The sequence below is a fragment of the Crocuta crocuta genome, unplaced genomic scaffold (assembly GCF_008692635.1).
Source record: "Crocuta crocuta isolate KB4526 unplaced genomic scaffold, BGI_CrCroc_1.0 scaffold282, whole genome shotgun sequence".
Classification (NCBI taxonomy): Eukaryota; Metazoa; Chordata; class Mammalia; order Carnivora; family Hyaenidae; genus Crocuta; species Crocuta crocuta.
Window position 1 is genome coordinate 5,863,550 of NW_027529174.1, and position 14,107 is coordinate 5,877,656.

Consider the following 14,107-nt stretch of genomic DNA (forward strand, 5'->3'; position numbering starts at 1 on the left):
GTACTGGCAAGGCCAACATTCAGGATCACAGCCTCCTTTGAGAGTTCATCTTTTGGGGCGCCTGGGTGGCTCAGTCAGTTAAGCATTCAACTTCAGCTCAGGTCATGATCTCACGGTTTATGGGTTCAAGCCCCACATCAGGCTCTGTGCTAACAGCCAGCTCAGAGCCTGGAGCCTGCTTCAGATTCTGTGTCTCCCTCTCTCTCTGACCCTCCCTGCTCATGCTGTCTCTCTCTCTCTCTCTCTCTCTCCCTCTCTCTCTCTCTCTCCAAAAAACTAAATAAAACATGTAAAAATTTTTGAGAGTTCATCTTTTAGGCTCAAGGGCTCAGTCAGAGAATCACTGCCCAACCCTAACCATCCATCTTAAGCAAATACCTAACTGATCTATAACAGGGATCCTGAGAAGCAGTATGGCTGGATTAAAACAAATCCATCACCAAAAGTGGAAGAGCAAGCCTTCAAGCAGACCATACAAGTTGAGGTTGGGAGAAAGATAAGTAGCAACTCCTTGCAATGGAGCGCCACTTATGTAACACCGGTGACTCGGTGTGCTACCAGCAGTAAGCTGGGCTTTTCATCTTTATACAAGAAAGATTATTCAGTTTAGTGAATGTCATATAAAGAGAATGGAACCATCAACAGGGATTTCAAGAGGCATGACTATATTCATCAAACTACCCCTTTTCATGTAACTATGTAACTATCATTAACTCTGGATTTCAACACTCCAAAACCTTTTATTCTCTCATTCTTCCCATGTCAGTAAATGCCACCACCCTCCATCCAGTGGCTCAAGCCAAAGACATCCAAGTCATTCTTGATTCCTTCCTTCTTTTCATCAAGCATCATTTAATCTATCAGCAAATCCTATCAACTTTTTCAGAATACCTTTGACTCTGGAACAACATGGGACTTAGGGGCTCTGCACCCCTGCACAGTTGTAAATCCATGTATACCTTTTGACTCCCCAAAACCTTAACTACTGATAGCCTACAGTTGATGGGAAGCCTGACCAATACCGTAACAGTCAACTGACACACATTTTGTACATTACATACATGTATTATATAATGTATTCTTATAGTAAATAAAACCTAGAGAAAAGAAAATATTATGAAGAAAGTCATAGGGAAGAGAAGACATATTTACAGTACTATACTGTAGTTATTGATACTGTAAGTTTATATGTTTGCAAGATGAATCATATGTCAGTGTCTATATCAACATGGTCTTATATGATACAAAACACTGTAGATATTATACATATTACTAACAGCGGACATCAAAAATGGAAAGATGTGAAAAAGAAATTCATATTTACTTCCAGCTATAACAATCCATGCGTTGATAATGAAGAAGCAGCAATACGTTTGCTTTATGGTAACCTAATGTAATCGATATGACTGTTTCATGCTAGCCTAGCCTCACATTAATGAATGAGCCATTATAAAATTTTTATGGCATACAGTATTATAGTCATCATTATAATGCAATATTGGAAACACTGTTACATTTTTTTAAACCACTTGTCTGTAATGATAGGCTGATACACAATTTCTCCAATTATAAGAGAGAGAGGCATCATGTATGGTAATATAATTCTTTGAAAGCAGAGTTATAAAACAGTAGGAAAACTGAGATGTAATTAATTTTACATTACATACACTCACCGGATGCCTACATAAGGATAGGCTGTCCACTTCCATAGGAGTCTTCTGCTATGGTGAATACTTAGGTGATGATGACAATGACACCAAGTGTCTATACCCGGTTCTTGCTGTACAGGTATTAGATTTTCACACATGCACACATACACACGCACACACATATACACACAACAGAAGGATGTATTGAGTGTACAGCACAATGACTATTTACAATTCATAAAGTGCAAGTGGATCATCATAAAGGTCTTCATCCTCATTGTGTTCGTGTTGAGTAGACTCAGGAGGAGGAGGAGGAAGGGGCGGGTGGTCCGGCTGTCTCAGGGGTGCCAGAGGGGAAGAGGTGGAGGAGGGGGAAGAAGGGGAGGCAGGAGAGCCCGACACACTGGGTTTAACTTTCTGGAAATACACTGTAATTTCTGTCTAACTTTTTTCCTTTTTCACTTCTCTAGAACTGTTTCTATATGGTACCAATCCGTCTTCCACCATCTGCTTTATGTTCAGCACCCTTATCATAGAAGAGTCTGTGTCATAAAAGACGTCAAAAGCAGTCTTGAACAATCGGATCCTTTCTGCTATGCTGTCTAATGTCACTTTGTCTTCTGGGACCGCTTCCTCTGCATCTTCCTCGTCATCTGGCACTGGTCCAGAAGCACTCACCTCCATCGGGTCAGCCGTTCATTCCTCTGGTGAGGTGTCTGTGAGCTCTTGAATTTCTCTAAGATCCATATCTTGAAACCCTTCAGCCTCCACTTTTTTTTTGCCATTATCCACAGCCCCTTTCATGATTCCCTTGATTGGTTCTGTCATAAATCCTGTGAAGTCATGCACAACATCTAGGCTCGGTTTTCTCCAACAGGGATTTATGGTCTTGAGCTTGATGGCCTTCATGACTTTTTCTAAACAATGGCATCTTCAGTGATGTGATCCTTCCAGACTTTCATGGTATTGTAGCTGTCAGGCCTCTCCTCCACGGCACTGATCATTCTTTCATAGAGTATTGTGTGTAATGAGCCTTAAGCGGCCATAGAACTCCCTGATCCAGAGGCTGAATCAGCGAAGTTGTGTGTGGGAGCAAATAGAGCACTTTGATGCCTTCGGTATTGAACTCATGGGATCCTGGGTGGCCGGGGCATTGTCTCATATCAAAAGAACTACAAAAGGCAGTCCTTACTGGCAAGGTACTTCCTGACTTCAGGGACAAAGCATTAATGGAACCTATGCAGAAAAAGGGTTCTCATTGTCCAGGCCTCCATGTTATACAATCAAAAGACTGGTAGCTAGTGTTTATCTTTTCCCTTCAAGGCTCAGGTTAGCAGCTTTATAGATAAAGGCAGTCCTGATAATAAATCCACTGCATTTGCACAAAACAGTGGAGTGAGCACATCCCTTCTACCTTAAATCCTAGTGCTTGCTTCTTTTTCATACTAATAGATGTCTTTTATGGCATTTCCCCCCCCACAATAGGGCACTTTCCTCTGCATGAAAAACCTGTTCAGGCAAATATCCTTTCTCCTCAATGATTTCCTTAATGGGGTCTGGGAACTCATCTGCTGCCCCTTGGTGGGCAGACACCTCTTCTCCTGTTATCTGGACATTTTTTAAGCCAACCCTTCTAAAATTAAATTCCCCAGCTTTAGATCCTTCCCCTTCCTTTTGCTTTAAGTTGTTATATAATGATCACGCTTTTTCTCAAGTCAGATTAGAGTCTATAGGTATGCCTTTCTTATAGCAATCCTGTACTCACGTAAAAGCTGCATTTTCAATATGACATAGAAAGGTATTTCACAAAAAGTGCGGGGTTTTCGTGCCTGCTGGTATGGCTGTGGCAACAGCTTCGTGAATTTCCTTTTCTTTTTACACTGGATTCTTTACTTCAGGATGGCCATTGAATGCAGCTGCAGACCCTAACCTACAGGATATCAACCAATCCAACTTTTTCTTGTCGTGACTTTTCTCTGCTTCTTGGGAGCACTTCCAGCATCACTAGCGGCACTTCATAGGGGTCCCCTGTTGATGTTCAAGGTCTACCGTGTTGTTTACAGTCAAAACCACATGGGAACCACGGGAGATCACTTTTTACTGTAATATGAAATTTACCAGAGACAAACTGCTCGCCTGGAAATTAGCGTCATGCAGAGTTTTAAACTGATACTCACACCCCGTGAGAGCATCGCGATAGCCACAGGAGGCCCAGTAGGACAGTGTGCACTACAGTTCATTTTGTGCAGCTATAATTTCATATTGCACCTTTATGTTTACATTTCCCTCCACTGCAAATGTGCCATGAGCAGTCTGTGTGTGTGTAAGTTTTGATACATTTTAGCTTTTTATAATATATCTGTGTACGCTTTATGGTAGTAAATGACAAAATAGACTAGTCTCTACATATATATTTATTATGCATTCATAACACGCCTTTTTCTTAATTTTTTCACGATTCCTACACTGTGCAGTTGGCCTGCAAGTATTTGCAAATTATCACAAACCTCCAAAAATTTTTCCAGGATACTTATTGAAAAAGATCTGGATGTAAGTGGATCAGTGCAGTTCAAATCCACACTGTTCAAGGGTCAACTCTATATTCTAAGTCCACCCACTTGTCTCCAATGGCACTACCACCGCACCCATCCAAACCTCCACAGTCTCTCTCATGGATGAATGAAAACGCCTTGACACACGTCTCCCTGCTTCTACCCTACAACCCTTTCTTCACAGAGCAGCCAACCAGATATATCCCTCATGTTTCTTTTTTTCTTTTTTAATGTTTTATTTATTTCTAGGAGAGAGAGCAAGAGACAGCGTGAGCAGGGGAGGGTCAGAGAGAGAGTCACAGACTGAAACAGGCTCCAGGCTCTGAGCTGGCAGTCAGCACAGAGCCCGACGCGGGGCTCGAACCCACGAACCGCGAGATCATGACCTAAGCGAAAGTCGGACGCTCAACCGACTAAGCCACCCAGGCGCCCCATATCCCTCATATTTCTTCATGTTCCTGCTCAAAATAACCTGTGGCTTCCACTGAAAGAGAACTAAAACCGGGGCGCCTCACTGCGCTCTGTAAGGCCCTGTGTGATGTGACCCTTCCCAGCCTCTCCACCCTCATCTCCTACCACTCTTCCCCTTATCACCAAGCTTCAGCTCACCAGCCACCTTGGTGGCTCTCAAACATGCCTCACCCGTCCCCCCTCAGCCCTTCACACACGCGCTCTCTGCCTGAATCCTTTACCCCTAGCTCTGTGAATAAGTGGCTTCCGCTCAGCTTTCAAGTCTCAACTCAAACATCGCCTCTGCAGGGCAGCCTTCTCTAACCACCCAGATCCCGTTACTCTCTACTCCCTACTCCTGTTTGCTTCCAAGCAGCCTGATCTAAAGTGACAGTCTGTTTCTTCCTCGGAATACTGTCTTTCTTCCCTACGAATGTAAACTCCATGAGGGCAGGGGTCTTGTCCAACTTGGACCAGGTACACGGGAGACATTCAGTAAGCATTTATCAGATGAATGAATGAATGAATGAATGAATGAAAAGAACAGGTATTAAATCTAACTGAAATGACCCCTTTTGAAGAGTCCCTGGCTGACATTAGGTATCTTCATTTGACTGACATTATGCTGCAATGATAACAAGCAACAAAGGACAAAAGAAAGAGATCATGTAACGAATTATTTACTTATTAAGAAGTTGCTACTGAGTTCTGGCATGTGCCAAGCACTTTGTCAGGTGCTAGACAGACAAAGGTAAGCAGGAGAAGCTGGGTCTCCATCCTCAGTATAGCTTTTTATTTACATGAAGAATTTGCCTGGTGATACAGATTACTAAAATCCAGAGTGAACCCTCAAATTCTGTTTTAGCCAAAACCGTGATTCTAACTGCATTAGGAAACACATCAAACTTCATCAGAGCAGAAAGAAAGCACAACACTGCAACAAGTTACTCTTTCTTCCACCCACCTGTCTAGAGGAGAAAGGGATAATAAAACATTTACATCTGTTGATAGCAATCAGGGAAAGGAAGAAGAGGAAAACGTCCATGACTCATCAATACACAAACTATCCATAATCTTCAAAATCGAGAATTATCTAGAACATTGTTTTTAAATCAAAGGCTCTCACATTGTTGCCTTCAGCAATATCTGGCAAACAGTACAAAAAAGCCCATTATAAAGAAGTTCTTTATTTTGTAGTTTAGATATGTTAGGTGATGGAATGGCAAAGATAACTTCATACAACAAAATGACAAGCAGCTTACCTTTAATAAATGGGTCTATCTTGTCCCAAGAACCCACCTTCATGAAATAATTCTATTATATACCAGCCTATGACCTGAGGGTTAAAAAGATGGGGCTTGGGGCCCTGAAGTCGTGAGATCCAGATCTACAGTTCAAACACGATGATAAAGTGTACAAATGTATTCATATATGGACATATCATGTAAAATTCTACATCCAAATTTTTCATTACTTACCCCTTTGCCCAACTTCCTCTCATAGGTTTTATGCCGTAGTCCTAATCCTAGTAGCCCGACACCAACAAGCAGCCACAGAACTAAACAGAAAGAAGAAATACTTTTTAAAAGAAACTAAGTTTGTCTTTTTAGAAATAACCTTTTTTCAAATAATGCTGCAATAAACAGAGGGGTGCACAGGTCTTTTCAAATTCATGTTTTCATCTTCTCTGGGTAAATATCCAGAAGAGGACTTCCTGGATCATATGGTAATTTTATCTTTAATTTTTTGAAGAACCTCCATACTGTTTTCCACAGCAGCTATACCAGCTTGCAGAGATGAAGGGATAAAGAAGATGTGGTATATACATACAATGGAACATTACTCAGCCATTAAAAAAGATGAAATCTTGCCATTTGCAACAACGTGATGGATGTAGGGAGTTTAATGCTAAGTGAAACAAGTCAGTCAGAAAAATACCATACTGATTTCACTCATATGTGGATTTTAACAAAACAAAGAAAGAAAAAAGGGATAAACCAAAAAAACATACACTCGACTATAGAGAACAAACTGATAGTTACCAGAGGAGAGGTGGGCAGGGGGAGTAGATGAAATAGGTGAAGGGGATTAATACTCTTGTGATGAGCACTGAGTAATACAAAGAATTGCTAAATTATTATATTGTATACCTGGAACTAATATAGCGCTACATGTTAATTATACTTGAATAAAAAATAATTTCATGAAATTGCTAAATCTATTAGGCAAGGATTTTGTGCAAAGGAGAAATGTCTAATTCCTGGGTTAATTTTCATGTGTGATATGCATGCATAACTCATACTTGAAACTCAGGTTTCAAGGAATCTTCCCTGAAAATGCTCAAGGACCATGAACTTAAGGTAAAAATAAATCATAAGCATATCCAAGAAATAATACACAAAACAAGTCTCCATGAGCAGACACCAGCAGGGAAAAGAAACCCCTATAGACTCAAACCCGCAAATACTTCAGATGTTGAAACCATTAGAATATAAAATAAGCATGCTTAACAATTTTAGAAAACTAAAAGAGGTTATTCAATAGGATGGTCAGGAAAATGTGAGAAGAAATAAAGTAGACTTCTAGAAATAAAATTACAAACTCAGTGGACAAGATAAGTAGCAGCAGATGAAGCTGAACAGAGAATTAGTGCAAAGGACAGCTTACAAACAAAGGTAGATGATATGAAAAAGGTAAAGGGACATGGAGAGATAATAAGAAGATCCAACACAATCTAACTGGAATCGAAAATGAAAAAGAGAAAGAATGGAAAAACAGCAATATTTGCAGAAATAAAACTGAGAATTTTCCAGAGATGATATAGACATGACTCTTCAGATTCAGAAAACCCAAACACTAATAAGCAAGATGAGGGGAGATGGGGAGAGGCAGTGCAGGGGCAGGAATCCACATCCAAATATATCATAGTGAAACTCCAGAACACCAAAAAGAAATTATAAGAGCTGCCAGAGGGGGAAAACAAACAAATAAAAAACCAGATTATTTCCAAAGGAGCAAAGTTTACACCGACAGCTGACTTCCCAATTGCAAAAACTGAAGACAGATAACAGAATAGTGTCTTTAAGATGCTGAGAAAAAAAAATTAACCAAGTACTAAAAGAACAGAAATTGAAGATACAATTTCCAAACTAGAAAGAGGAGTAGGAAGGGGGGCGGGGGGATAAGAAACAGAGAAAAGGAAAATCCAATCAATGCAAAAGAAAACAAGGGGAAAATATACTTAAAGAGAGTTGAAAAGTAAAAGCGAAGTAAGAGGACAGATGTAAATCATAGTGCATGAGAAATCACAACAAAAATAGATTACATTTTCAAGATAAAGGACGAGAATGACAGTCTAGAAGAGGCCCAACAGAAGCTGTAAAAAGATCAGTAGTTTCCAGGGTTCACAGGATAAACAGGTGGAGCACAGGCGATGTTTAAGGAAGTGAAACTATTCTGTGTGATACTGTGATGGTGGCTCGATGTCATGATACCTTTATCTAAACCCGCGGAACATACAACAAAGAGCGTGAACTCTAATGTAAACTATGGACGTGATTTAATAATAATGTATCAGTATCGGCTATCAGTCGTAACAAATACAGCACACTAATGTTAATAATGCTGGAAATTGTGGGGGGGGGGGTGTGAGGAGGTGGATGAGAAGGAACTCTATACTTACCCCCCAATATATCTATAAATCTAAAACTGCTCTAAAGAATAAGATCTATTCATTTTTTTTTTTTAAACACAGGGGCACCTGGATGACTCAGTCGGTTAAGCATCCGACTTCAGTTCAGGTCATGATCTCATGATTCGCGGGTTCAAGCCCGCATTGGGCTCTGTGCTGACAGCTGGCTCTGAGCCTGGAGGTTGCTTTGGATTCTGTGTGTCCCTCTCTCTCTGACCCTCCCCTGTTCACGCTGTCTCCCTCTCTCTCAGAAATAAATAAAACATTAAAAAAAAAATTTAAACATGAAGATAGTGGTTGCCATTGGGAGAGGCAGGGAAGGATGAACAGGGGGAACACAGGATTTCAAGGCAGTAAATTACCCTGTACGACGCTATGATGATAGATATGTATCCTTACATGTTTGTCAAAACCCACGGAATGTACACCACCAAGAGTGAGCCCTAAAGTAAACCACGGACTTTGGGTGACAGTGATGGATCAGCGTACACTGCTTAGGTACAATAAATGTAATAATAAACTCTGGTGGGGTTACTGCTGGCGGGGGAGGCTGTGTGTACGTGGGGCCAGAGGGTAGATGGGGAACCTCTACACTTTCTGCTCAAACCAAAAATGGCTCTAAAACATAAAGTCTCTTTTTAAAAATTACACAAAACTCTCCAAACAACTTTGTAAATAAACTGTTCCAAATGCCTCAATTTGATGAATGAACTAAAGAATTCTGGTTCTTAATATTCCTGCTACTACTAATAACAACAACAGCAACAGTGAAGACAAAGATTGTCAGGATTAAAAATAAACAAACTAGGGGCACCTGGGGGGCTCAGTTGGTTGAGCATCCAACTTAGGCTCAGGACATGATCTCACGGTTCCTGAGTTCGAGTGCTGCATCGGGCTCTGTGCTGACAGCTCAGAGCTTGGAGCCTGTTTCGGATTCTGTGTGTGTCTCTCTCTGTCCCACGCCACTTGTGCGCGCTCTCTCTCTCTCTCAAATGTATCTTTAAAATACATTTTAAAAAAATATTAAAAATAAGCAAAACCTGGGGCACCTGGGTGGCTCAGTCAGTCAGTTAAGTGTTCGACTTCAGCTCAGGTCATGATTTCATGGCTCGTGGTTCAAGTCCCCCACTGGACTCTGTGCTGACAGCTCAGAGCCTGGAGTCTGCTTCAGATTCGGAGTCTCCCTCTCTCTCTCTCTGCCCCTCCCCTGCTCGTACTCTGTCTCTGTCTCTCTCTCTCTCTCAAAAAAAAATAAACATAAAAAAAAAATAAATAAACAAAACCTGCCAGATTTTAGTTTAGGAGGCCTACCTAAAACATTAGAACAAAAGAAAACTCTAAATTTTAAAAATGTCCCCTAAATTTTAGTATAATCTCTTCAAATTATGATGGAACGTGTATGAAGGTGTTTACATAATGGTGGTACTGCTTCGTGGCATTTCTTTTAGAAATATATTAAAATTCGGGGCGCCTGGGTGGCTTAGTCGGTTAAGCATCCGACTTTCGCTTAGGTCATGATCTCGCGGTTCGTGGGTTCGAGCCCCGCGTCGGGCTCTGTGCTGACTGCCAGCCCAGAGCCTGGAGCGTGTTTCAGTCTGTGACTCCCTCTCTCTCTGACCCTCCCCTGCTCACACTGTCTCTCTCTCTCTCTCTCTCTCTCCTAGAAATAAAAATATTAAAAAAAAAAGAAATATATTAAAATTTTATTTAGCTTGTGTTCTATCTCTTCACACTATAATATTTTGTCTTCTTTATAAAAGTATCAAGTCACTGAGGGTAGAGACCCGTTTTTACATATCTTTGCATCCTACATAATGCTCTGCAGTTAGTTAGTGTATTGTATCTTAATACACCATCTACAAATGTAATCCTTTTTAATAAACGTTTCTATTTAATCCAGTTCATTTGAAATCAGATTAAATAGTAAACTAACTTCATGTTTGAGTTTCCAGTTCATCAATATTCCAAATGTTAACATATTTAGGCTCCCCAAAAAAAGAATAAGAAATGAAATAAATAGTCTGAAATAGAAATAGTTCTAATAAGAACAAGGCATCTTGGAAATTCTACCTGTTAAATAATCTTATCTACATGAGAGGTGAAACAAAACTAATACAGAGCATTTGTGATTGATATGAGAGGCACCCAGAGATTGGCTTCAAAGTATTTCACCAAAACAAGTAAGGAAGACAGCTGTCAACAACACTGGCAAAATGCTAATGATTGTTGAAACTGGATGAAGGGGACATGAGGGTGCACTACATTCTTTAATTTCATATATGTTTGAAATTTTATTATAATTCAGCGCTTTGAGAAAAAGAAAGCAAAACTTACAAAGTTTCATATATTTTTCACTCTTTCTGAAAAGCATTTTAGGACTGTTTTTTGTTTGAAGAAAGTCAAGGCTTTTCTTAGGACTAAATAGCATGTTTAGTCCAATAATTAGCATCACCGTCCCTGTTAAAAGAGAAAGCAAGAATGTATTACATTTGAATCCATAAAGCTTCCCAATGGTAAATTTTACGTGCCTAGGTTCATTTCAATGGACGTACCCTGAAAATTCAGGTATGGAGTTAATTTATCTCTAAGCAATTAAGCTAGCAGTGCTTTTGATAATTGGGATTGATCTTAAGAAATCGGGTCGGGTTCCAGGAACACTGCTTCAAATGAGAAGACTCCAGCGTTTTCTTGATGAGGAATGTCTTTTAATTCCCTGAGTGTTTCTTTGTTGTTAAGCTGGTAATGGGTGTCGCTGCGGATTTTGCAGAGGAGGGTGGAGCGTAAGAGAAAGGAGACTTTTGAACTGCCTGAGTTTTCTCCATTGAAAAGGCCTCGAATGCACCAGGCTGAGAAGCACAAAAGAAAGAAAGGTAGATTCTTACTACAGTTGTGTCTGTGCCAGTAATTCTGGCCTGGGATGTGGGCCCTCACAGAAGATGCATACTAGAACCACATGTGCCAGTAAGGCCAACAAAGATCAATTCCATTTGGTTGCGTTACGATGTGACTTATATGTAAAGTTCACATACTTCTGAGGTTGTGGACAAGGAGAATGGAAACAGGGATGATTGAACACTGAGTAAATTAGGAAATGTCAAGTTGAAGTTAAGCTTAGATGGAAGGCTAGCAAAAAAAAAAAATTATATGCAATTTTCAGGAAAGAGCTAGAGTAACCTTGACACTAAGTTTATGACTAGTTTCTGATTTAATACAGATTCTTTTCAATTGTATTAAAGGGTATGCTGAGCATTACCAACTCTCCTTAGTTTTTGTGGCCTTATCAGTATGTCAGTCTTACTTTTAAAAAAAAAGTTTGGTCATATGCAGCTGTAAAAAAGCAGTGTCTGCAGTTTTGGGGGTCGCAAGCACTCAGAAGCACACCTTTGTAACGTTCTGAAGAAATAAACGTATGCTTAGAATGGCTCTTACGGCTCGTACTGTTGTTCGTTCTCTCCACAGGGCAGACCCCTAAGCAAGCTGGCGTGAGAAAAAAGCAGGGCAGCGGACAAGGAGATAGAGCAGGACAGAGCACGCACACCTGAAAGAAACCAGAAGAAATATAAGTTTGCAAAGCCAGGATTCCTGCAGAGGAAATGCAGCAATATGTGTGTCCAACTGGATGAGGGCAGGGGTGTTTACCAGAAAGAGCAAACTCTCTGTTGTTTCAAAGTATTTCATATAATTCTAAAAAATATGCCTTCCAAGTCTGTTGGGAGCCATTCTGAGCCCACTAGTCGAGAAATCTCCTGGTGAGGTTAAAGCAAGTTTGCACGGTCACTTGCCAATTGAATGACGACCGATATCCACCCCTACTCAATTATTTCTGCTTCAGCACCGCCCCCCAAGGTATCTTGTTGATCAAAGGGAGTGACTTGTCCCCTTATTCTGGCCCTGGTATGATGACTGCACCTTGTGAAGGAACTTACTGTGGGAACTTCTTTTGATTATGGGAACAGACATCGTGTCTCCAGCAGATCCTGTTTCCCTCCATACTTTCCCTTGAGCTATGAACAGGCTAATGACCCTTACTCATAAAAGACTGACCTTTACGTGTACAATCCTGTTTCTACCATCATGTTAGTCCAAGATGTTCATACAGCTCAACATGTAAATCAACTAACCAAAAATGTCTCTCTAGCCCTAGCTATTCAAGAAATCATAAAACTAGGGGCACCTGGGTGGCTTAGTCGGTTATGCGTCCGACTTTCGCCTAGGTCATGATCTCGCGGTTCGTGGGTTCGAGCCCTGCGTCGGGCTCTGTGCTGACTGCCAGCACAGAGCCTGGAGCNAGAATAGATAAAAGCAGAACATCAGTTACCACATATACCTTTGCTAACTGTGATGTATAGCAGTCCCTTCCCAAAGGCCTACATTCTACCTTGCCTTACACTGGCAGCTGTGATGAGGATGGAGAAGACTATCTACAAACCTATGACTTAATCTTAGTGACTTATTAAAATGTGAACACCCTATTATTCTCTTGGTTACTCAACCTCACTATAATTGGGGCAGTTCAGCAAGAATACTTCTGTAAAATATGTTTCTATGCATTTTCCAAAAACATCTTATCACAGAGAACTATCCATTGTAAAAATTCCATTTTCTGATGCCATGTTAATATTTGCCCTATAAATAAAGACCACAAAACCGACAGGACAGAGATGCCTGCCTGGTGATCAGAAAGAATCTCGGGGCTCTCTCACTTCCTCCCTCACCGACACTGTCCATCCTTCAGGGACCCCTGGACTTGGCCGGAGCTGGACTCCAGCACAAGTCAGCCTGTCTTGATAGATGTCTGGCTCAGGGAGTAGAAAATTTATGTGAAAATCTACAGTTCTCAGAAAAAGAATGAGGGCACAGGGGGAAGTAAGGTAGGAGTCTAGACTGCTGTGCAGCCCTCACCCCAACTGTAATTCTGCAAGGCTTTGACTACTTTTGTGTATGGTGCTTCCCCCACTACACTGAAGTACCAGATGGGCAAGGGCCCTACGTTTCTTACATCTCCAACAACTGACACTGGGTCTGGAACATACAGGCACCCAATATTTTTTTAATGAATGAACGAACAAATAGGAAAATGCATTCGTGGACAAAAAAAGAACTGAATCCCTTACCGAATCCTCAATTTTTCACAATTTTTATCCTGAAGCATGCGACATGTTTTACCTAAAGTAAAATGATAGGCAACATTTGATTTGTATATGCCTGTACACGTGAGTAATTTCACCATTGTCAGAAGGCAACTTTTGAAATGTTCAACTGAGCTAAGTCTATGAAATTTTATTTTTGGTGCATGGAAAATATTTATCCTATGATTTGAGAATTTATCATTTAGACCAAAATTCATATATACAAAATGTATCTTATCAGTAAAAATATGATAAATGAAAATCAGAGAAGACTTGGGGGAATGAGAAAAATCACAATTCCTTTATATATATATTTACGAGCAACATGAGCACCACAATCATACTTTTTCCTGGCCTATCATGGAACACAACTGTTACACGGTACCTCTTTATACTCTACTATGGATTAAACTTGGGTTTGTCTATTTGTTTTTTTACAACTAATTTACCTAAAAGGCCTTTGCAGTGATGAATATTACTGAAACTCACTGATGAATTAGGAAATCTTTTGAGTAATAATTTAGACATTGCTCCAGTTGTTTTATTTTTCTCAAGAGTCTATTTTAATAATAATAAAAAAAAAGGCACGATCATCCTATTTATTTCCACCAGTCATGTAGAGTGCTAAATCCTAGT

At 40.3% G+C, this 14,107-nt stretch overlaps 1 protein-coding gene across 1 annotated transcript in view; it reads right to left on the bottom strand.

The window, feature by feature from the left end:
• CWH43 (cell wall biogenesis 43 C-terminal homolog) overlaps nucleotides 1–14,107 on the bottom strand; it is a 59,485-nt gene that overhangs the window by 26,288 nt on the left and 19,090 nt on the right. Inside the window, exons 8-9 of the mRNA XM_077757800.1 lie at nucleotides 10,677–10,799; nucleotides 6,130–6,209 (exon numbers count right to left, since the gene is read on the bottom strand). Of these exons, the coding sequence (XP_077613926.1) occupies nucleotides 6,130–6,209; nucleotides 10,677–10,799 (203 nt within the window). The remainder of the gene's footprint in view (nucleotides 1–6,129; nucleotides 6,210–10,676; nucleotides 10,800–14,107) is intronic.